The 26419-nt window shown below is 37.5% G+C and overlaps 1 protein-coding gene across 7 annotated transcripts in view; it reads left to right on the forward strand.

Moving 5' to 3' along the window:
* Positions 1-3091: 3091 nt before the first annotated feature.
* LOC115213449 (polyhomeotic-proximal chromatin protein-like) overlaps positions 3092-26419 on the forward strand; it is a 30636-nt gene continuing 7308 nt past the window's right edge. For 6 of the 7 annotated variants that reach the window (XM_029782431.2, XM_036501396.1, XM_036501400.1 and 3 more), the window contains exons 1-2: positions 5967-6099; positions 19905-20217. In XM_029782431.2, coding sequence (XP_029638291.1) covers positions 6030-6099; positions 19905-20217 — 383 coding nt within the window. In that variant the 5' untranslated portion in view covers positions 5967-6029. Of the gene's footprint in view, positions 3273-5966; positions 6100-19904; positions 20218-26419 lie in introns of those variants that run through there. The other variant, XM_029782439.2, reaches the window with a different exon arrangement.

Here is a 26419-nt window from a genome sequence, read left to right on the forward strand (position 1 = left end):
TCTACTCTTTGAACCCCCCTCTTCAATACGCTATTTCACCATGCATTACCCCTCTCTCGATATCCTACGTTCTACTTCTTGCCTAGAACCTGTCCTCTGAACCACCCCTCCCACTGGTGCTCCCCTATATTTCTGCACCCCCCCACCACCATTATAGGTGTCTACTCTTTGAACCCCCCTCTTCAATACGCTATTTCACCATGCATTACCCCTCTCTCGATATCCTACGTTCTACTTGCCTAGTACCTGTCCTCTGAACCACCCCTCCCACTGGTGCTCCCCTATATTTCTGCACCCCCCCCATAAAAATAGCACCATCCGAACGTGGCCGATGCCAGACCCCTCTGGCACCTGTGCAGGTGGCACGTAAAAAACACCCACTACACTCGCGGAGTGGTTGGCGTTAGGAAGGGCATCCAGCTGTAGAAACACTGCCAGACTAGACTGGAGCCTGGGGCAGTCCCGAGCTCCCCAGACCCCGGTCGAAACCGTCCAACCCGTGCTAGCGCGGAAAACGGACGTTAAACGATGATGATGATGATGATGATGATGTATGTTGTCGGCACCACTCACGTCCAAGTTTGGTTCATCAGGTGCCTCCATGATGCCTAGTCTTGATGTAACTCAGAAGGCCAAGGCGGGAATGGAACAGTCTTGGTCATTGATTGCCTGGCAGCATGAGGTAGTCTGGACAGCAGTTGCCAGGCACTGTGTTGTGCCTTCTTTTTGCTTCTTCAGTCTTTTTCCTCTCCTCAAAAGTTGACCAGCCAAAATGAATTGCTCTTCACCAGGATGGACTGTTGGCTGTTTGTTTTCCAGGTGTTAGAGTTGATTCCAGCTTGAAGGGGGAAGACTTCAGCTGGTCTTTGAATTTGCATTTTGGAGCTCTTCAATGTCATTTACTGTTGACAAGCTTGCTGTAGAGGATGGTCCACAGAAGTCTTGAAAGGGCCATTCAGATGACATACCCTGACCACCTGAGGTGAAGCTTGAGGACGGTAGCTTCAATGATTGTCACTTCTGAGCAATTGAGTACATTGTTGTTAGTGCATTGGTCTTGCTATTTGATGTTGAGGATCTGCAGAAGCTTAGGTTTTGAGAAATGCTCAAGCTTTTCCAGGTCTTTTTTATACAGAGTCCATGTCTTGCAAGCATAGAGGAAGGTGGAGATGACAATGGTGTGGATCTCCATAAGTTTTGTTCAGAGGGAGAGTCTGTAGTTGTTGAATATGTGCTTGCTGGAGTCTTCTAAAAGCTCAATGCGTGGATTTGATGCAGTGGTTGATGTCTCTTTTGTATGTCCTGGATTGTGAGAGAGTGCTGCCAAGGTATTGAAAGTTGTTGACAACTTCCAGAGGTGTGTACCCTATGTTGATGGTAACTTCTGGCATTCCTTGTCCAAGAACAGACTGCACAAGTAGTTTCACTTTGTCCACATTCACTTCCATTCCAAAGTGATAGTAGGCTTCAACTGCTGGTTGGCAACAGAGGAGGTCAGGGTGGCATTGTTATTATGTACTGGAACTCCCAGTTGCTGGTATTTGATATTTGAGTTTTGGATCTCAGCCATGCAAAGTTGAAGAGTCTGCTGTCTAGACAATAATAGATGTGAATACCAGGAGGGTCATGTGGGATCTCGTAGAGCATTGCCATCAAATAGATGGAGAACAGAGTTGGAGCCAGGAGACAGCCTTGTTTCAGGTCTCTGAAGATGGGGAATGCTTGAGAGTGTATTCTGTGTGCAAACATGTCCTACCATGCCGTCATGGAGTGCAGCAATGATCAGGGCAACCGAAGCGATGGAGTACAGACCACATATGTATGTGTTTATGTGTACACATGTCTATATCAATCTGATGATGATACACACCACATGTCTACCCAAGCTGGAACGAAAATAATTTCATTAACTCATTTTATGAAGTGATATTCACATTTTGGCATTTCTACACAAACGTTCTTCCTAGCGCGACTTTATTTTCTCATAACTTCTAGAAAAATGGATATTTTTAAATGAAATTTTCTACAAATATGCTTCGGATGGTGTAGATTCTGATTCTATCGGAATTTGTTGTGAAAACAATTTTTTGTCTGTGGGAAGAGGAGTTTCGGGAAATTCACACGAGTTGTAAGGAAAATTTTTCCGACGGTGGGGTGAGGAGTTTCAGAAAATTCACACAATTTTCCTCACAACTTTCAGAAAAAATGGATAGTTTTTACTGAAATTATCAGCAAATGATTCCCATAGTGTGTAAATTACGATTATATTAGAATTTGATGTTTCCGAAATTTCAAGTTTCACTTTGTGACGTGTGTTAGTATGTATGTGTACGAGCCCACCATTTTTTCTTTTTTCTTAATATCAAATTCCGATGTAAACGTAATCTACATACTCTGAAAGGTGATTATATAAAAAAAAATACCCAATTTTCTGAAAGTTATGAGTAAAGAAAGCCGTCTCGTGCGAATTTTCTGAAACTTCTCACTCCACCGTCGGAAATTTTTTTTTTTTCATAAAAAAAAATTCCGATATAATCAGAATTTACACCACCTGAAGCGTATTTGGAGAAAATTTTTGTAAAAAAAATCCATTTTCTAGAAGTTATGATGCAACAAAGTTGGGGGGGAGGGAGGGGGACACACGTACAGGAATGCCCACAAGAAAATAATGGTGGAGCTGGAGGGTGACTGTCGTCCAGTTCCTCCAATATAACCTTGTTGTCTCCTTTAATTTCCAACTAACAACAAACATTTGAAACAATATTTTGCTTTCTGAGTTCAAGTCTTGCCAGGACCAACTGTGCATTTCTTCTTTAGGGGCGAGAAACTAAGTTGCAGTCTTATCAACTATATCCTTTCCCCTAAATTTGTTACTTTTTCCTAAATAAAATATTTTTAAAATCCTTAATTTAGTGCCTAAACACCAACAGCTTTCTATAATAATCACCGTTAATACTTTCAACTTTGTACCAAAGCTTTGAACGTGTAAACCGATTTGATATTATTCCCCTGTCTAATAAGGTTTAGATTAGAAATTTACTAATAGCAGAGTTGTCTTTCGTACAATTATTTCAAGTTTGTAAAGAAATAGTACTTAAGTTGTTAGATGGCCGACCGGCCGTTTTTTAAAATTATTACTTTTTTTTTAATGTATATAGATTTAGTCGTTTTTTGTTAATCGGATGATGTATTAATTTACGAAAGAAAAAAACCTCGAGTAAAACATATACACACAACCTATTTACTACATGCTGAAATTAACATATAAAAAGGTAAGTAAAAGCTATCTTGGATTCTGCTGAAGAAACCGCTTGCTTGCATATAACATTGATGTTGCTCGAAAAAATTGTGTCTTTTAGCGTTAGACAAAAAAGAAATATAAAATTAGAAGTGTTATGTAATAATAAACAAACACTCATGTCAAAACAGTTTAAATTATTTCTATAATTATTTCACATTTTCTGTTGCCGGTGGTATTTAGTATTGCAAATTTCGGTGTCCAAGAGATTAGCACACTTGTAGCACCCATTGTGCTCTGTAAATTGTCGTGCAGAAGAACAATGCATATGAATAACATGTGTTTCTTGCAGCACTGGACTTAGAAATCCTACCATGGGCCTGGAGAAGCCACGGGAAATTACTCCAGTGTATATTCTCCCTTGAATCAGTATATGAAAAACCAGTCTTCATTGGTGCGCCAACGTCTTAATTAGGAAAGGAGCATTATTTACATACATCAATCATTGTGATGATCTCTTTTCCTTTTCTTCTTGTTATGGCAGCTTGGCGCGCTGCCTCGAATCTATTTCACTGCATTTTAACCATTCGTAGTACTGAGAAAGGCATTAATGTCATATGGTTTTACTCCTCTATCGCATGAATTTGTAACCTAAAGACATCATTGTCAATATTATTTTCCCCCCATTGTTTTTAAATTGTTTTTACGATAGTACGAAGCCCTAGATATATTACTTAGATAAGACGACGAACAGACGTATTTGAAGAAATCTGTGACATCAACATCGCTTCTTAATTCATGAACGAAATAAACAGTGATTCAAATTGGAATTCCAGGCCTGTTCCAACGAATTGTTTTAGCTCCGGATCAACCTTAATCGAGCAAGCCTATGATCGAATACTTTCTAGCAATGACCTTCCAGTTTTGTCTGATTATGTTACAAAATACAATCTTCTTATTTTTAAGGACGTTAGAAAATGCTTTGGGAGATTTGACTGCTATTTTTTAGCAGACTGCAACCACATAGAAACTCCCTCATTGGTTCGTGGTTCTAACTGTGTGGATCATCCAAGAATTTAACATATGCCGCAGTTATTTTGCTAAATTGATTTTTTTTTTTCACGCACACAATAGCTCGTTCTATGGAGGAAAATATTTTATTTTTAAATACACCAAAGTGCAGTGGGTCCAGTATAAGCATTATTCCCCGCCCCATCCAGCTCACACATACCCTCCATATGTATGTGCGTGTGTGTATATAATATATATATATATATATATATAGAGAGAGAGAGAGAGAGAGAGGGAGACGTTTGGATGCACAAACTGTACGATCATTCAATACTATTTGCATGTAGCTATTGATTTCTTCCATCCCTAAGAATGTTGCAGTCACATTGGCAAGATCGTGGGTTTGATTGCGTGTTATTCTTCAGCAAAACACTCCGATTCACTCGGAGCGAATGTTGGCTCGCCTGCATACGGGGTGGCATCAATTAGGGCTACAACACGAAGAAGCGCATTATGACCAGCGATATATGTTAAACATCCAACAGTCTACCCTATAGTGATATGTGTGTGTGTGTGTAAGAGATAGAGCAAGCAAGACCGGGGTGGGGGGAGTGTATGCATCCATGAAACTTGAGTGAATTGGAGCGTTAATCTGTTCATAAATACACAATTGCAACTAAACGAATAGAATGCTACGGATCTGTGAAAAGATCCGAATGCTACTTTCGTTTGTTCACCTCGTGTGCGCGAGATATTTCAATGTGTTCAATGTTGCTTTACCTAAAACCAGCCGAAACATGTGATGCCAACTCGGACAAGGTACTCTGTTGTTGGACCTGTAGTTACATTTCCTTCAAATCACACAATACTATCTTAAAAATAAGAAAATAACCCATTGAATAATGCAGTCCTAGATAGCCCTGCTAGAATGCTTTCGATCAGGCATGAGCAACCTAAAAAAATTCAAGCTTAATTTTCGTTAGGCATGTTATTCAGAAAGTACCGCAGGCCGCACTAGACTGTTTTACATTAAAGCTAATTGGAATACTAATTTGTAAACACAATAGTTCCCTATCTTCGTCATGTTTTGCCACACGCCAGGATCCGCTGGCGATCTCAATCGACTTTTTCTTTCCTCTACTATGCTAAAAATTATTACCATGAGAATACTTTATTACTTTTGCTTTCACTATTTTCAACTCAAGTTTTTTAGTGCTTGGTGATTATTATTATAAGGCTAATAGACAATATTTATCAAATCTATCTTCAATTCGGTAACTACCCATTGAGACTTTTTCTTAGATCAGCTGAAGTCTTTCTCCTCTGAGTTAGCTTCTTTTCTCTCTCTCTCTCTCTCTCTCTCTCTCTCTCTCTCTCTCTCTATTTTAGTGAAGTAAACTGATTATAAAGGAGAACACTATTCCAATGACAAAGAAAATCGTTTTCCATTACAAACGTACAGAATCGCTAAATGCTAAGCGGCAAATTTTTGTTTATGTTTGGAGTTCAAATTTCGCCGCGGTTGACTTTGCCTTTCATTCTTTCAGGGACGATAAAATAAATACCAGTTTACACTGGAGTTCGATGTAATCGACTGTTTCCCCTCCCTCCAAAATTCCCGGCCTTGTGCCTATAGAAGAAAGAATTTGTTAAACGTTAGCTTATCTATCTCTCGAGAACAGTTGCCATGGAAAAGTGAAGTAAAGTCACTGATAGGAAGTGACGTTACTAGTATTGGTACTACGCCTGCGCACTGTCATACACAGCGACGTGCCTTGTAATGGCGGGAAGTAGCATGTTTTCATGTAAAGTGAAGAAGTATTTCTCCTATTCATTGACAGATGCCATAGGTGAGTCTTTCCTCCTGCTCACGATGGCTTCCCCATTTATTTTAGAACTAACTCTGTACAGCTGCTCAGATATTTCATTCGCGATTTTCAACCTATCGCTAAAGCTATTTGTTATTAATGCTTTTTATGTGCTCTTCATGGTGAACTTATATTTACTATTGTTTAGGTTATTTTAGATTATACTTCGTTGTTTTATTTTTGTTGACATTTTGACAATTGTGTCGCATTTCCCTCTCGAAACTTTTTTTATTAAATACGCTTTTTTATACATTTAAATATCGATAATATTTCTATCACCGGTAATTTAAGCAAATTTGTCATAGTGTTGCTTTTGGATAGAAACTGTTTTACTGAAAATCTTTTCTAAGCACACTATCACCAAATCGCAATGGTTCTATTAAAAAAAAAAGCCTCATTTTCTTTTTGCACATTTCAGTATATTACAAACATGTGGGTGTGTAGCGAGTTAAGCATCACAATATTAACTGATAGCATTCAAGTCTGTGATCTAACGTGTCCCACTCGAGATCGTGATAGAATAAGGGTATAGCATCAGACTTATATGTATATATGTGTGTATATATATTATATATTGTATGTGTGTGAAGAAAGAAATGAGGCGATGCGTGTGTATGTTGTGTATATATATATATATATATATATATATATATATATATATATATATGTGTGTGTTTGTATTATTTTGATATCCAATTTTTAGATATTTTTGTTACTGTTTCCTCTTAATGAATCGATGCCACTTCGAGATATAAGAACAGCGAAAACCTCAATTCTACTATTACAGCGATCGAAGTGGCGCACTCTGTGCAACATACCCTTTTCTGAATACCTCCCCACAACCAAATATTGACATTAGAATGCAGCTTGGCTGGAGTAGCTATATTCTATCTCGTGGTCACTTGCTCAGACTATGCTATTCTAAATTAGATCGTTTTTCCTTGTAGACTCTGTCTGTGTGTGTGTAGTTAGTATTTTTAATACATATCTTTTCGCTTCCCTCGCTGTTTGCCCTTGGGAAAACCACAAACGTCACAATCCTGCATTTTACCCCCACAAATGAAAACTCAAAGGCATCGCGTCTCTACAAAAAACTATTATTTATTAATTGTTATTTCGGCCCTTGATAAATTCGGATTATTTTTCGATGTTCTATGTATATATTAAACATTAACATAAAACTCAGTCTGATGTGCGACTACACAAAGGAAAGTGAAAAATGACTAATAATGGTTGTTTAGATCCGGTCAGACTTATGATCAAAAGCATTCTAGCCGTAACTATCTTGTCTATACGACATTGCCCAATGTGTTTTTTTTTCTATATTTAAGACCGCGGAGGTATATATAGTATGACGGTATTTTGCTATTTCTTGCAGATTTAAAGTTGTGATGTTCATCTATTTCTCAAGGGTGTTAGCGACGTTGGTAATATGAGATGGCTGTAGTCGGTGAACGAAATTCTATTGCGTATTCTTTGCTCAAGGAACCTGTCTACATATACGGAACTTACGACTAAGATGGTGATGATGATCATAATTACTGACATGTATAAAGCTGTGAAGTTTCAAGAAAGCTTTACTATATCTATGATGCAAGCTTCAAAAGCTATTGTAGTAGTTTAAGCGAAAACCGTGACCTGTAGTTTTAATAAGAAATTCTGCTTATTTACAGTTATCGAATTCAAATAAAAGGAATATAATTTCAGTATATTAGTTATTTGAAACATAATCTAAATTAGTGTTACGTACGACTAATTTATAACAAGCTATTATTTTGTTAAATTAGCTGTGGCTAACTTCCGATTTGAAACTCGCTCTTTTGACCATTGGTTTGCTTATTAACTTCTGGATAATCATCTCTGTATATAATTGAAACTATAAAATTAAATTTCTCTCATGCCCCCCTCTTTGAGAGCCATTTATTAAATAATTTCCTTTAAAAGTAATTCTCAATACTTCAAAGTATATATCTATACATACATATATATATAATCATCATTGTTTAACGTCCGTTTTCCATGCTAGCATGGGTTGGACGGTTCGACAGGGGTCTGGGAAGCCAGGAGGCTGCATGAGGTTCCAGTCTGCTCTGGCTGGCAGTGTTTCTACAGCTGGATGCCCTTCCTAACGCCAACCACTCCGTGAGTGTAGTGGATGCTCATATATATATATATATATATATATATATAATATTCCAGATAACAGCACTTAAAAAATTGGATTGTTTTAGATTACTAAAATACTGTAAGTGATTTCTGGTTGCTTGAAAAATCTCGATTTCCTAATACGTGGTAAGGCAAAAAAGAGAGAAAAATACATTTTACAGGTTAACAAAAATGCCTAGGTAAATGTTATAAAAATATTTTAATAACATTAAAATGAAGGGATACAGTTTGTTTCATTTGGTTTCGAAAATATCTTCCAAATGGTGGCCTCTATTGTGATACTCTGTTGTTGGCTCCATCCTGTTGATGCCACATACAAGTTTCTAAGGACTGTGAGGTTTGACTCCAGAAAGTAATAGAACATTTCCATGTGTTTGGATGTTACTGTAATCGCTTGGCCTCATCAAAAATTTGAGGTTCCAAACACCAAAATTTATTACAAATCACTTCACAGTAACTTGTTTATTGAGTAGAGCTCTTTTATGAGACATCAGGATTGTTTTCTGCTCAGTACTGAAGATTCTACTTATTGACAAAATCAGACAGATGAAACTGGGCTTCATTGCTTAAGAGGAGAACATCTACAGGAACATTGTGAAGGATATCCTTGCAGCATATCATGCAGTTTTTCTGTCATGTTCATGTAGTTTCTGAACCACCATTATTTTGTATGGAACCTAAGATCAGTGTATAAAATTCTCTAGACAGTTTCATCATACAATCCCAAAGCAGAGGTTGGTTTATGGATTGAACATTTAGGAGATTTCAAAACTGTCTGTCTCACAGGTTGGACATTTACTGGAGTTTGAGTACTCTAAGGTCTACCAGATTTTTTTTTAGCCCTGAATCTGTAACTCTGATAGCAATATAGATTTTCAGTTTGGAACATCATTTTGATTTAACCCAAGATGAATATGAAAAAAAATCTGTGTCACAATTACAGATTTTGCTGCTATGTCTAGCTATTTAAATGACCACATAAAGCCTCAAATGTTGATTCATTAATGTTTATTTTAAATGAGATTAGTGAAGTGACTTCTGAATTTGACATTTACTGAACTTATTTCTCATTATGCACATCAGTTATCATGGAAGGTTAAAATATGTGGTTGAATGCTTTCTCCTAAACCTATCCAATCCATGTAGGCATTAAAAAAAATAGATATAAAACTGATAGTCATTATCATTTACATCTATTTTTCCATGCTTGGATTTGGTCTTCTCCAGTGCAGCTTCTTGCTATTTGTGGTACCTTGTCACCTTTGCAACCTTCAGCATTCTGATGTCAACTTCACTTCTTCCCCACAATGTTTCTTTATCACATATTCCTTCCATTAGGATCACTTGGCACTTTTTTACCAACTGTCATTAACCATATGCATCATGTCTCCATACTAGCTCTGTCTTTTCTTTTGCACACAATAGCTGATTTCTCATATCCCCAGTTTTTATTATCAACTTATTTGTGCTGTGTTGTTCATGTACATCAGCATTATGCATCCAATATCCATATCCATGTTTCACTACCATGTACTAGGTGTCACTGCATGGTAAGAAGTTGGCTTCTCAACCACATGATTCTGGGTTCAGTCCCACTGCATGGAATCTTGGGCAAGTGTTTCTACGATAGTCTCGGGCTGACCAAAGCCTTGTGAGTGGATTTCGTAGACAGAAACTCAAAGAAGCCCATCGAGTGGCTATGTGGTAAGTAGCTTGCTAACCAACCACATGGTTCCGGGTTCAGTTCCACTGCGTGGCATCTTGGGCAAGTGTCTTCTGCTATAGCCCCAGGCCGACCAATGCCTTGTGAGTGGATTTGGTAGACGGAAACTGAAAGAAGCCTGTCGTATATATGTATATATATGTATGTGTTTGTCCCCCTAGCATTGCTTGACAACTGATGCTGGTGTGTTTATGTCCCCGTCACTTAGCGGTTCGGCAAAAGAGACCGATAGAATAAGTACTGGGCTTACAAAGAATAAGTCCCGGGGTCGATTTGCTCGACTAAAGGCGGTGCTCCAGCATGGCCGCAGTCAAATGACTGAAACAAGTAAAAGAGTATATATATATATATATATGTGTGTGTGTATATATATATATACTTTATCATTATTAAAGGTGCAAGAATATCACCAAAAACTGCTATTCAGAGTTTCATGTTTCCTGTTTGTCTGTCTGATGAATGGGAACGTGAAATAGTATTTGAGTACTATTTTTTCCCCACCTTGTTTCACATTTATGTGCTTACTTTGGTGTATATATATATAAATATATATATATATATTGAAGTGTACAGTATTATATATCCGTTACAACCGATCTTACCAATCGGTTTCCTACAAGGGGTGATCAGCCTTAATGGATATATAATACTGTATACTTCAATTAATGTACCTACTCTACTGACAGATATATGAGTGCATTTTTTTCCTGATTTATGGACTCCTAGGCAGCCGTGTGTGTGTGTATATCACTGTGACCGACCAGGCTATCAGATGTTGCTACACATCGCTGGTCACAATGCGCTTTGCATTGTTTTAGCCTTTAAATGACGCCACCCTGCTGGCTAAGTGAGCAGGCCAAAAGAAGAAAGAGTGAGAGAAAGTTGTGAAAAAGTACAGCAGGGATCGCCGCCACCTCCTGGTCTGGGAATTGAAACCATGATCCTATAACCGCAAGTCTGCTGCCCTAACCACTGGGCCATTGTGTGTGTGTGTGTGTGTGTATATATATATATATATATATATATATATATATATATAATATATATATATATATATATATATATATATATATATATGTGTGTGTGTGTGTCTTTGTGTCTGTCACCACCACTTGGCAACTGGTATTGATGTGTTTGTTCCTGTTACTTAGCAGTCCGGCAAAAGAGATTAATAGAATAAGTACCAGACTTTACACAAAAATAATTACTGGGGTCGATTTATTCAACTAAAATTCTTCAAGGCAGTGCCCCAGCATGGCCACAGTCTAATAACTGTAAAAATAAAAGTTAAGTATCATAAAATCTGCTTTTTACTCAGATGAGATTCCTTTTGTTGCCAGCATAAATAATAGGTTCTTGAACTTTTTCTGCTCTGTTCTTATTTTCGTTATTTTGCTTTCAGAACATCCACTGATGCTATTAATTTCTGTTTTAAGGATCTTTCCATACATTTAAAAGAATTCATTTCAAGGACACTGTTACTGCTTATCACTACATCTACTACAAAGACCTACTGGTGCTCCCATAGTATCTCTTGCATATCCAAAGTATTGACAGTAGTTAATTAACAACCTTTCTTTTCCTGATTGTCTTTTGTCTCAGAATTCATGAATTCATTAATCTAACTCTATGTCACTATTCATAATAAGTTTATGTTAAGTGATACATTTTTCATACATATGTGTGCATATATTATTGATAATAATAATAATGGTTTCAAATTTTGGCACAAGGCCAGCAATTTCGGGGATGGGTAAGTCGATTACATTGACCTCAGTGCTCAGTGACTTCAGTATGTAACTGAGGTCACTCAGTACAGTGACTTATTTTATCAACCCCAAAAGGCAAAGTTAACCTCAGTGGAATTTGAACTCAGAATGAATGTAAAGACAAATTAAATGCTGCTAAGCATTTTGCCTGGCATGCTAACGATTCTGCCAGCTCACCCATATGATGATAATAATAATAATATAATAATGTTTGTTTGTCATTGATGACCAAGGACATCATATGGGAGATACTTTTATTGTTTTACTAGTTCTACTAGTTTCAGCTCAAGGGTTGTGGCCTAGCAATAAGAAGAGAATTTGGCCATAGTCCTATGCCCAAATAATTCTGTTCAAACCTGTGCTAGTGTGGAAAAGAACCCCAGATATTTGATGACGTGTGTGTGTGTATATATATATCATCATCATCATCATTTAACGTCCGCTTTCCATGCTAGCATGGGTTGGACGGTTCAACTGGGGTCTGGCGAGCCCGAAGGCTGCACCAGGCCAGTCAGATCTGGCAGTGTTTCTACAGCTGGATGCCCTTCCTAACGCCAACCACTTTTCTAAATATATATATATGTATAGAGAGAGAGCATAGTAGCCAGAGTAATAATGAAATATAAAAAAGTGAAGGGCAGATTATATGTTACTTGTGTACAAAATGTGATTTTGTATAATAGTGGATAATGGGCACTGAATGTAAAAGATGTGAATATCAATAGAGCAAGTATTCTCTGCTGGATATGTTAATCTGCATGTATGAATGAGCACAAATGAACTAAAAGAGAAGTTTGCAATGAGCAGAATCAGTTGTTGCATGCTAGAGAGATGACTGCACTGGTGTGAACATGTGATACATATGGAGGGTGAATGTTAGGTAAAGAATTACTAAGTTGAAGAAACCTGTAAGGTGTAAAGAATTCTTAGGGATGCTAAATCTGAAGATGACAAAGCTACAACAAAGGAAAAAACACTTGATAAGATCTGTGCAAGCATAGAAAAACAGATGCTAAATGATGATAAATTAAGTACACTGGTTCAGTAATTATTGTTTGTAGTGCCTCAATCATATAGCATCTTATCTCTGATTTGGCATTTGCATAAACTACCACTTTGGTTTTCCTCAACCTTTATCAGCAATATGCATACTTGTGAAGAGTAGTTTCTTTCTAGATCCCTTTAAGTTGGAAGATCCCTTTGTATCTAATATAAGGTTTACAAGGGGAAAATAAGATTTAAATTTATGAACCTAAAATTAAACGAAAGATTAGGTTGTATCTATTGTGGTCACCACTACTAAAAAATTCTTTCTGGACACAATATAGGGGATTTTAAGCGAGTCTATATTCTTTGAGACTTCAGTTGCTATCACTATAAGTGAAAAAGTCTTTGTCTTTTCTGTAGCTACATTTCACAAAGGTCTTGTACATTTAATAATAAAAGAAAAAAGGTATTCTTGAAGATATCGTTTACAAGTGTTTTCATAAATCTTTTTTTTTTTTCTTAAATTGATAATTCAGCTCAACCCACTTCTAGATATATCATCATCATCATTTAATATCTGCTTTCCATGCTGGCACAGTTTCTACAGTTTGACTGAAAACTGGTAAGCCAAGGAGCTCCACCAGGTTCCAATCTGAATTGGCTATGTTTCTACGGCCAGATTCCTTTCCTAACGCCAACCACTCCAAGAGTGTTGTAGGTGCTTTTTACATGCCACTGGCATGACACCAGCATCGACCATGACTACGATCTCACTTGGCTTGACAGATCTACACAAGCTTGGTATATATCTAAAGGTCTTAATCACCTGTCACTGCCTCCATGAGGTCCAATGCTCGAATGGTCCTTTTAAAACCTAATGATTACTGCTAATCCTTCTGGTCAAAACCTGATCAAGCAGACTCATGTTGAAAAGCATTTCTTCCATATATCATGGCAACTTTTTGTAGATCTGGGATTACATTGTCTAATCTGTTCTTCCTTTTGTAAGTTGGTATGTTGTGATTTGAAGGTAGTTTGGCTGTTACCTCTAGCAGATTGAACAATTGTATGGATGTACCCTTGTGTGTCTTCACCTTATAAATTTTATTGGTTGTACTGAATGGTATGCAGTAACCTTTCTCAAACAAACATGTTTAAACTCAAATCTTAGCTCTCACATTCATGTTCAAGCAGATTGTAAATTCTGTTCCTTTTTTAACTACGATAAAAACTCATGTAATTTATGCACTTTTTTTCACAAACAATAAAAATAAACTTTAGGGTGTGTAAATTACATGAATAGATCATTTACAGAATGTTTTTAGAAATTTTTTTTGTTGAGAAAAGACATACATAAACATTCATACTAGAAGTTGACTCATTTAACCCTTTTGATACCAACCCGGCTGAAACTGCCTCTGGCTCTGTGGTACAAATGTCTTGTTTTCATTAGTTTTGAATTAAAATCTTCTGCCAAACCTTAGTCACAATTTATGTTCTTAACACTAGCTTGATAATAACTAAGTTATTTTACTAAATTCTTTGTTATATTTAAAATTAATTGAAAGAAGCACAGAGCATCTCAACAGAAATACGGTAACAAAAGGGTTAATCTCAGAATAGGTTTTCACAGAGAAAAATAAGGGCTTAAATATAATGAAGTTGATTTTTATTTATGCTGGACGGTATAATGCTTACTTTTTCTGTATAAATTTACTAAAACCATTAAATGGTTAACTACTTTTCTATATTTTGGAGTTTGATGTATCAAAGGTTCTGACAAGAATAGGCAGAAAATTGGAGCTTGAAACAAGAAGATGCTTTTGACTGATCATAATTCTGTTTAAACAATCAGTTTGATTATCAGCTTTGTTTTTGTTGATAATTCTTATCAACAACTTTTCCTGTGATTGTGATTTGAGAAGATATACAGCAGTATGCTAAAGATTGGACATAATTTCTTGTGGGCAAGAAATGTAAAATAAAGTTTATTATAAACAACATAAACACTTTGTAATTTAATAGCTTTTAATGTGATACCTGTTAAACAGAAATTGTTTTTATTTAAAGAAAATTTAATAAAATCTAATCATAAATAAGTGAAATTATGTTAAATACAACTAAATTGAAAACCTTTTTGCCCTGGCTATATTGACAATTCTGAAAACTTTTGGGTGCAAATTTTACATAAATCACCTGTGTATATTACACAGGTGCACAAATTACGTGGGTTTTTATGGTACTTTTCAATATGAAAAAAATCTGTTTAACCCTTTAGTATTTAAACTGGCCATATCTGGCCTGTTTTGTGTTCAAATTGACCAGATCTGACCTCTCACACTTCTCTTACAATGTCTTCTAAAAATAAACTGTCACATCGTTTAAATCTCAAAGCTATAAGATAATGTAGGATTAATTCAGAGCAGTGTGAAATAGCATTGCATTTGATAGAATAATCTGATTGCTTAAGGGTTAATGCATTCTTTGGATCATCTATATGAAATATTAATGTTAGGAAACTCAAGGTTAGTTTTAAACAGATCTAAAATGGGCAAGTTAGTCAGACAACTAGATGCAATTCACAGAACTGTAATTTCACATATATTACACTTCTGCTACCTGACTGAAGATCACATTGACATGTTATGTGCTTCCTTTTGTCTACTTCTGTCTGATGTCAATTCTGGTGGTGTCCTCAACAGAAGCAAGCTAATCAAGGCTTTGTCAGACTGTGACAGTTTCAGTCTCTTTATCCTCATCATTCATAAAGTACATCTCAGCCTAGTATAGATAAGATGTTAGCCTACCTGTTGAAGATTTGCTGGTTATTCCACTGTCGGTGCCATATTATAACTCTGACAAAAAGATTTCTCTTTTGTTAGGCTAATCTAATTGTAAATAACATTCTTGGTACCTAATGATATTAGCTTTTTTCCTAATTCACAGTGATTTCATTACACACTATTAGTTTTTTAATTCTGTACTCAAATTCTCTGATGAGTGGAGCTTGATTGACTGCAAAACTGGCCTTGGATACAATGCTGACTACAAGGTCAACAAGTGAGTTCAAATGATCTGATGGGTTATGTGACATTATTCTCTAGTGTTGCATTTTTTCCCCTTGAACATGATTAGATTTATCCGACAACTGCAACCATTGTGCAGAATCCATTGTTGACTCCTTATTTTATACATAGTGGATCAACATGCCTTCTATAGGTTGCTATTGAATACTCAAGTCACTTTTGACTGGAAGGAATTTTAGCACAAAACATGCTGAGTGATTGCATACACTTGTGTGCACATGCATGCACGTGCGCACACACACATACACACAAACCCTAGATATGCTTCATCTCTTTACCATGTCTTCCAGTTTGTTTATTAATTCAGATTTATAAGGAATGGAAAATGGGAATTAACATTCATGTCTTATCTGAGGAGGCTTTAGTACTGTGAGTGACATTAATGATCATAGTCAAGTTTTGAAACTTAATCATCCCTCCTGTAGTGTTCGGTTTTTAGTCACTTTCCTACTTATGCATGTGATGACTAGATCTAGCAGACTGTGGAAGAAACCTTCATGGTTCAACAGAGGGGAAGGTTGCTGCAGTAGAGAGCAAGATGGGGCAAATAAAACATTGTGGTCATCTACTGCTCCTATCTCCATCCTCTGCCATCTTGACCTGGTGTTGCCACTTGATTGAAGATGGTCATGGATGAGAGAGAGTGAGGTTGATGATGTGCAACACTTTTCCACTTTGAGCAAGTCACTGCACAAGTCATCATTAAAGATGACTAGATGTTCCAATGTGGGAAACAGTGCTTAGTTAAAATTTCAGTATAAAATGTTTGTGATAAAAATTAAATCACCAAGATTCATAGCTTTGAATACAGCTATTGTATTAACTTTTTTTTTTTTCTTTTTTTAACAGTAACCATCCTGTTTTTTTCTGTAATGCATTTTGAGTTAAATATCAAGACTACAAAAATAGTGCATGATCTTAGCAATTATTTTCCAAAAGATAAAGATTTCTGCAACATTTAAAAAGATTTCAGAATTGTGTACAGAATCTTGACGGGAAGTAGACAGGGCATGTCATTCAGGAGGTTGTGAATGGTGACAAATGGACTTTGGCTAACACAGCTTGCTTGATTGATTAATCAAATAATTTATCAAACAATCAATTAGTTTATTAGTTAACTAGCTAATCAATTGACAAATAATAAAGAAGTGAAATTGAACCAGTGTCTTCCAAGATACAACAAAATGTATATAAATTAAATGATGACCTTCAATCTTGGTGCCAACCCTAGTAATTAAAAATAATTAATCAAAAGTTTTAGACAGGATACCTAAAATATGTCTTAGCTCATTAGCAAATAGAGTTAGGAGTTTAAAAGATGTGATTCTCACATTGAAGATAGTGGCATTAAGCTTTAATTATGTGACTTTACTTTAAGCAATAGTTTAGCTTTTAACCCTTTCGTTACCAACCCGCCTGAAACTGGCTCTGGCTACAAATTGTCTTGTTTTCACAAGTTTTGAATTAAAATTTTCCACCAAACCTTAGTTACAATTTATGTTCCTAACACTAGCTTAATGATAACTAATTTATTTTACTAAATTCTTTGTTATATTTAAAGTAATTGAAACAAACACAGAGTATCTCAAAATAAATTCAGTAACGAAAGGGTTAAACAGTTCATCTTGAGATTTAAAGATAGCCGACAATATTTGAAAGAAAATTTGGTTGGTATGTTTGTTGGTCATTATTATCATTGTTTAACCCTTTTGCATTTAAACTGGCCATATCCAGCCAAAATATTCTACCTGTTTTATGTTCAAACTGGCCAGGTTCAGCCTCTCACACCTACACTATAATGTCAGTCTAAAAAAATAAATAATCACATCATGAAATCTCAAGGCTACAAGATAATGCAGGGTAAATTCAAAACAGTGTGAATAGATAAGCATTACATTTGACAGAAATCTAAAGGCTAAAAAGTTAATACTTCTACATTCATATTATTCTATCAAATATAATTCTTATTTAATCATGTATTATTTTATAGTTTCAAGATTTTGATGATGTGATTACATTTTTTAGAATGACATTTTAGGTAAGAGTGAGATACAGATCAGGAAAGTTTGAACACAGAACCAGATTATTTGGGCCAGATATGGCTGGTTAAAATGCTAAAGGGTTAAATCATCATTTTTATGTTATGGCATGGATCTACAGTATAGTATTTCCGAGTCATCTTATTAGTAGCTCCCAACCTTGGGTTTATTGCTATGTAGCAGTTGACCTAGAACACTCAGGTAGTTTGAAAGTTTACATGCCAAACTTTGTTTAAAGATTTGCTAATGACAACTTTATTTTTACTTGCCAGTGCCACTGGACTGGCTCCTGTGCAGATGGCATGTAAAAACCACCATTTGAGCGTGGCTGTTGCCAGTACCGCCTGACTGGCCCTCGTGCTGGTGGCACGTAAAAGCACCCACTACATTCTCAGAGTGGTTGGCGTTAGGAAGGGCATCCAACTGTAGAAACTCTGCCAAATCAAGATTGGAGCCTGGTGCAGCCATCTGGTTCACCAGTCCTCAGTCAAATCGTCCAACCCATGCTAGCATGGAAAGCGGACGTTAAATGATCATGATGATGTTGTAGTAACCAACAAGGGAGCCTTTATGCAGGCACTTGATTTGGTAGAATTAGCAGTCAATTCTCTCCTCATATCTCCATACATTTAAGTATTGAATGATACATTCAACTGTGTAATCCCTGACACAAAAAATTTGATGGTCTCAACTGGGACATATGTTTGTAGCTAATCACCATAAAGAACCTTATTTTCACTATGACTTTCTAGCACTTTGGCCTATTTCTATATCATAGATTAGAAATTAGATTTCCAGTAGGTCTTTGTAAATGATTTTGAAAGTTCATTCTAAAGCAAAATTGAAAAGCTTGATGAGAACAATATGATTGTGAAATGATATGTCTTATTCACGCAGCCATACCTGCTGTAGTAATTGACTTTTCTGTTAGCTATCAAGTTTTGGTTTTAGTACTATATTCTCTAGCTACTGAACAGGTTTTCTTCTGGGTGTAAATTTTGGAAAACATGGAATAACTTTGAATTTACTTTGAACTAATTTCTATACAAATGTCCCTTCTCAAGAAAGAGGTGGCTTGGATCAAGGCAGTATTAGGCATGGTTAAAATATCTCACAAGCAGAAACTGTCTTGTACATTTTTCTTTTTTTTTTATTTATATTTATTTATAATCTAGCTGCCATTATCAATCCTATATCCAAGCTATAAATAATATCCAAACAACTAAACAAATGTTTGAATTTATAGAATTTTTCAACGTACATAGGTTCAGTGCAAGTTTTTTCTTCTGTAGCTCCTAGCCAACCAAGGTCTTGCATATGGATTTGCTAGATGGAATCTGAAAAAGCCTGTCATATGATATATATATATATATGTATGCATGAGTACATATCTGTGAGTATGTAGGTACATACTTATGTATGTCTGTTCCCCAACTGATTGGTAAAAGGTGTTGGTTTGTTTATGTCCCCATAATTTACCAGTTTCACAAAAGAGACTGATTAAATAAGTTCTGGGATTGTTTGTTTGACTAAAAATTGCCTTGAAAGGTGGTGTCCTTGTATGGCTGCAGTCCAATAACTGAAACAAATAAAAGATAGATGATAAAAAAGATTTAATATTTAAAAAACTTTTTGCACTGAATTTTACCTTTGTTTTTCTATACTAAAGTGGGAATGGGATATTTGATTCTTATTTGAATATTATTTGTATATCATTGATGCAATTATTTTTGTAGTGGATATCTTTTTCATTTGCTAACTTATTGTCAGTGAATTAAGAGTAACAAATTGAGGCAAGCTGAGTTACATGCTTTGCCTTAAGGCAGATCACAATGCTCTGTGAAGAATGTGAATAGTATTCCAACATTCTTAACCTTAAAACTAATTTGTTAAATGTAAAAAGAAACAAAACGAATGTTTTAAATACACAGAAATTTCCTCTTAGAATTTTACTATTTATTTTCTTTGTTGGTGGTAAATATATAAGTTGAAATTTTCTTCTTTTTATTCTTTTTAGCTAATTCCCCCAAATCTTCCCAGATGGTGAGGAAAATGAGTTCTCGTGTAGAGGACGAAGAAGACATTATTGATGTTGATGTGAGCGATGATGAGAAATACAATGCAAATAATGTCTTCCAGGGCCTCTGGATCCCTTATCCGGATCAAGTTGCTGAAATGTTTGAGAAACTGGACAATGGTGGCTTACCAGTTCTTAAATGGAAATGTCCTGGTCGCAGGCCACCTGAGGTGGAGAAAGAGGATGAAGATATGGACATAGAACAGAAGTTAGTTGTGGAACAGAAAATAGAAGAACTCAAAGAGGAAAAAAAGTAAGCAAAATAGTTTTACTGCATGAATGTATATGTGTGTGTTTGTAGGATCAGGTAAGTAGTTGTTGTTGAGCTCCAGGTCAGGCCTGATTATGTAGACTTATGAGCAAAGGTTTTCCAACTGTGACCATCCTCTCCATTTCTTTTCCTCTCTTTAAGATGGGCATGTAACTTGAAGTAGATTTCCTAGTGCCAATGCTATGTAAAAAGCATTGATACACTCTATGAAGTGGTTGGCATTAGGAAATGTTCCAGCTGTTGAAACCATGCCAAAGCAGACATTGGAGCTTGGCACGATCCTCTGTCTTACCATCTCTTGCTAAATCATACAACCATGCCAGTATGGAAAACATGTTTAGTGGTGATGATAAGGATTTCTTATTTCTAAAAGCTTCTGTGATTGTGTAAAGGTTCCTTCACTGGCTGGCATAGAGACTTCCTCATTGACTCTTTCTCAGATTAAGGTGAAGTAAATTCCAGAATGGTCTCATCTGGGAATTTATTCCTTACAACAATTGAAATTATCAAACTCTTCCAAGAACTCTCCTGCAGACTAATTGTCGTCAACACAGACAATCACTAGTTTCCTTGAATTTCAAACTTTTGCTATTCAGTTGGTTGGTAGTGGACTTATGCCATGTCTTTTAAAATTTTATTTCACTTTATTTTTATTGTAAAATTAAATAGCATAGTGAGTTGGTAGAAGTGGTAAAACATTATAGTAAATGATTTTACAGTATTTATAAGGCAGTCACAGTTATGGTTGTGGTTAAGTTTGCTTCATGCGACTTGATTTCACATGTGATCCCAAATGCAGATGGCAGAACATCTTGTTGCTAAAGCCGACTGGTGAAAGTAACAGACATGTTTCACTGGTATTAGATCTCCTCAGCAAAGCATCTTCAACTCTCTTTACAAAACTTTTGAGGAGATCAATATCTGTCTGTCTATCTGTGTATGTATGTGCGTGTGTGGAACAAAGGGAATGTGGTATATAGTTTTGTTTATCTTCATTTTAGCTCCAAATCCTATGGAATTCTACTTCTGTCTCTGTGATCAAAGAAATTCATCCATTTTCTTTATCACTATTCCTGGGAAGGATTATGGTGGGTAGAGTCCTCTGGCACATCCTCCTTAGGGTCCTGTCAGAAGCAACCATCATTGCACTTTCCATTAAATAAGTGCCAATTGCATCAAATAAGTACCAGTAGTTAATATACTAGAGATTGACTTGATCAATTATATATCTTCTTTGAAAATATTGGTTTTGTACATGACTGAAAGAACTCATGGGTTTGAACAACAGGTATTATGAGCAGATTTAGTCAGTAGACAACTGGGAAAATTTATTGATAAAAAAATCAGCTTAGGAAAAGGCATTGGTTTTCTGTGTTTTAAAACAACATACATGAAAAACTAACTTGTGTGAGGGTAATCAACCAAGTGCATTTATCAAATATAAAATGAAGATAATAAATATAAATGTTGGTTTCAAATTTAGGTACAAGGCCACAATTTCAGTGGGTGCTGTACAGGGTAGTATCAAAAAGTTCCTGGACTAATTATGTTTAACAAAAAATAATTTATTTACCTAAGTTTTTGCATCATCTCCTTCGAAATAGTCACCTTGCACAGCAATACACTGGTCCCAGCTTTTCTGCCACTTTTGGAATCCAGCCTGGAAGCCATTTTCTGTAAGCGAATCAAAGACCTTCTGCAATTTGCTCTAGATCTTGACAGTGGAGTTAAAACAGCGACCTTTGAGCTTCATTTTCATCTTGGGGAAGAGATGGAAGTCCACAGGTGCTAAATCTGGGGAATAGGGTGGGTGGAGAAGCAATACCATGTTTTTGTGAGAAAAACTCACAAGTGAGGAGAACTCGATGACAGGGTGTGTTGTTGTCATGAAGAATCCAATTTTTTGTGCTCCACAGATTCAGTTGCTTTCACTGAATGTCCTCAAACACTTCACAATGTTGTAGTAGAACTCTCAATTGAGGGTCTGGTCCTGGGGTGCGAATTCATGATGCACAATACCATGGATATCGAAAAAATGGTGAGCATGCTCTTGATTGAGCTGCAGCTCTATTATCCCTTCATTTATGGAGATGAAGGTCTCTTCCATTGTAACAACTGCTGCTTCATCTAACACAGGCCGTCATCATCATCATTTAGCACCTGCTTTCTTTGTTGGCATGGGTTTGTCTTTCCAAATACCAACCACTCCAAAAGTGTAGTAGGTGCTTTTTATGCGCCAGTTATGAAACACCGGCATTGGCTACAACTCAAGCAGGTCTCAGTTATTTGTCATTACCTCTGTGAGGCCCAAAGTTCGAAGGGTACTTTTTAGAGTACTCGAAGGGTACATTGGCACACGAAACTGGCAATGGTCACAACTACAATTTCACTTGGTTTGACAGATGAAAAAATGGACATTGAAAATTGATGTTGATGATAATGGCTAGAATCTTCAGTCCACTTTAGGTGACAATGCTGTGCACATGTTGACCTACTTGTCAGGAATAGGTCATCTGGAATTATTATTTGAAATGGAATCTTCTTATATATACATGGAAGATATATTTATTATTTACTTAACTCTCTGAAAGAAGAGCTAAGCATTGGCTCTTGAATACATTTTGTAAATAATAAATAAATATTTTTTGTGCTACATGATATAATGACCAGAGAGGTCCTTGCTTTGTAAATAAAATCTACACTAAGAAGCTGCTGCTAACAAACTGTTGTATAATGATGGAACATGTTGTTTCCTCTCATTCTTTTCAGTACAATTTTGAAAGAAAATGAAGGGGTTAAGCAAGTTTTACTCTTGATACTCATTAATTTATGTATCAAAATTGGCAATAATTTTTTTTTTCCAAGATATTGTAACTTAGAATTGGATGTGATATTAGAAAGAAGAAACATTTTTTTTTACAAGGATGGAAACAATAGAAACATATTATTTCTATCCTTGCCTGGTAGGTTGTTTAAGTTGTTAGAGAAATTGTTTTTTTTTTCTTTTTTCCATTGTCTTTTTTACAGCTGGATGCTTTTCCTTACTGTTAACCACAGAACTGATATGTGTTGAACTGGAGCAAGCAGAGTTATGTACCTTGTTTAGGAATGCAGCTTAATGTAATATAATAGCATGTTTCCCACAAGGAATGAAAAAAAATTTTTTTTCTCATGTATAATTGCCAAACTAACAAAATAAATAAACATGGACGTACGTACAGCCATGCTACATGGTAGTGAAACATGGGCCGTGACTGCTGAGGATATGCGTAAGCTTGCAAGAAATGAAGCCAGTATGCTCCGATGGATGTGTAATGTCAGTGTTCATAATCGTCAGAGTGTAAGTACTTTGAGAGAAAAGTTGAACCTAAGAAGTGTCAGTTGTGGTGTGCAAGAGAGACGGCTGTGCTGGTATGGTCATGTGACGAGAATGGCTGAAGATAGTTGTGTGCAAAAGTGCTACACCCTAGCAGTTGAGGGAACCTGTGGAAGAGGTAGACCCAGGAAAACCTGGGACGAGGTGGTGAAGCACGACCTTCGAACTTTAGGTCTCACCAAGGAAATGACTGAAGACCGAGTCCTATGGAAGTGTGCTGTGCATGAGAGGACCCGGCAGGACTAGTCAGGCCATATCCCATGGCCCCTACCTGGGACGTAGTCGATCCACCTGTGTATACCTTCCTTCTTGTGACACTTGTGAACACCTGCTGAGGCAAGTGAAAATCAATCAAAATAGATGAACATCAATGGAATTTGTATCTTTGTGGTACCAGTGCCTGTGGCACACAAGAAAACCATCCGAACGTGGCCGTAGCCAGTACCGCATCGACTGGCCTCCGTGCTGTGGGAACATGGTGGCACATAAAAACACCATCCGAAGACCCGGCAAGACTAGTCAGGTCATAACCCGTGGCCCCTACCTGGGACGTAGTCAGTCCACCTGTACATACCTTCCTTCTTGTGACACTTGTGAAGACCTGTTGAGGCAAGTGAAAATCAAAACAAATCAAAATAGATGAACATCAATGGAATTTGTATCTTTGTGGCACCAGTGCCGGTGGCACACAAGAATCCATCCGAACGTGGCCGTAGTCAGTACCGCATCACTGGCCATCGTGCTGTGGGCACATAACAAACACCATCCGATCGTGGCCGTTCGCCAGCCTCATCTAGCACCTGTGTCGGTGGCACATAAAAACACCATCCGAAGACCCGGCAAGACTAGTCAGGCCATAACCCATGGCCCCTACCTGGGACGTAGTGAGTCCACCTGTGCATACCTTCCTTCTTGTGACACTTGTGAAGACCTGTTGAGGCAAGTGAAAATCAAAATCAAAACAAATCAAAATAGATGAACATCAATGGAATCTGTATCTTTGTGGTACCAGTGCCGGTGGCACACAAGAGAACCATCCGAACGTGGCCGTAGCCAGTTCCGCATTGACCGGCCTCCGTGCTGTGGGCACGTAACAAACACCATCCGATCGTGGCCGTTCGCCAGCCTCATCTGGCACCTGTGTCGGTGGCACATAAAAACACCTTCCGAAGACCCGGCAAGACTAGTCAGTCCACCTGTGCATACCTTCCTTCTTGTGACACTTGTGAAGACCTGTTGAGGCAAGTGAAAATCAAATCAAATCAAATCAAAATAGATGAACATCAATGGAATTTGTATCTTTGTGGTACCAGTGCCTGTGGCACACAACAAATCCATCCGAACGTGGCCGTAGTCAGTACCACATCGACTGGCCATCGTGCTGTGGGCACATAACAAACACCATCCGATCGTGGCCGTTCGCCAGCCTCATCTAGCACCCGTGTCGGTGGCACATAAAAACACCATCCGAAGACCCGGCAAGACTAGTCAGGCCATATCCCATGGCCCCTACCTGGGACGCAGTCAGTCCACCTGTGCATACCTTCCTCCTTGTGATACTTGTGAAGGCCTGTTGAGGCAAGTGAAAATCAAAATGAAATCAAAACAAATCAAATCAAATCAAATCAAAACAAATCAAAATAGATGAACATTAATGGAATTGTATCTTTGTGGTACCAGTGCCGGTGGCACACAAGAAAACCATCCGAACGTGGCCGTAGCCAGTACCGCACCGACTGGCCTCCGTGCTGTGGGCACGTAACAAACACCATCCGATCGTGGCCGTTCGACAGCCTCATCTGGCACCTGTGTCGGTGGCACATAAAAACACCATCCGAAGACCCGGCAAGACTAGTCAGGCCATAACCTGTGGCCCCTACCTGGGACGTAGTGAGTCCACCTGTGCATACCTTCCTTCTTGTGACACTTGTGAAGACCTGTTGAGGCAAGTGAAAATCAAAACAAATCAAAATAGATGAACATCAATGGGATCTGTATCTTTGTGGTACCAGTGCCGGTGGCACGTGGCACACAAGATAACCATCCGAACGTGGCCGTAGCCAGTACCGCATCGACTGGCCTCCGTGCTGTGGGCACGTAACAAACACCATCCGATCGTGGCCGTTTGCCAGCCTCATCTGGCACCTGTGTCGGTGGCACATAAAAACACCATCCGAGCGTGGCCGTCTGCCAGCCTCGTCTGGCACCTGTGTCGGTGGCACATAAAAAACACCATCCGAGCGTGGCCGTTTGCCAGCCTCGTCTGGCACCTGTGTCGGTGGCACATAAAATCACCCACTACACTCTCGGAGTGGTTGGCGTTAGGAAGGGCATCCAGCTGTAGAAACACTGCCAGATCTGACTGGACTGGTGCAGCTTTCGGGCTCCCCAGATCCCAGTTGAACTGTCCAACCCATGCTAGCATGGAAAGCGGACGTTAAATGATGATGATGATGATGATGATGATGATGATGATGATGATGTGATGATGATGATGATGATGTGATGATGATGATGATTATTATTATTATAATTACCTTTGCGCAGCTTCTAACGCTGGAGATGTTCTACAGTGTCAGTTGTTCACTACCAGTGAACTAAGGTGTTACACCTTATTTTTTTGAGCACCTTCCGGAGTATTCGAGCAGTTCCAAGCAGTGCTGTTTTCTGCAAGTGCTCCACCCTTATTGCAGCTCCTATTTGTTTCACGTACTTCTCGAGATTTTTGCTCACTGTTCCCAGGGCTCTGTATTATTATTATTATTATCATCATCATTTAGTAGTTTCAGTTCAGTTTTCATTTCTCAA

This window comes from Octopus sinensis, linkage group LG1 (genome assembly GCF_006345805.1).
Source record: "Octopus sinensis linkage group LG1, ASM634580v1, whole genome shotgun sequence".
Taxonomy (NCBI): Eukaryota; Metazoa; Mollusca; class Cephalopoda; order Octopoda; family Octopodidae; genus Octopus; species Octopus sinensis.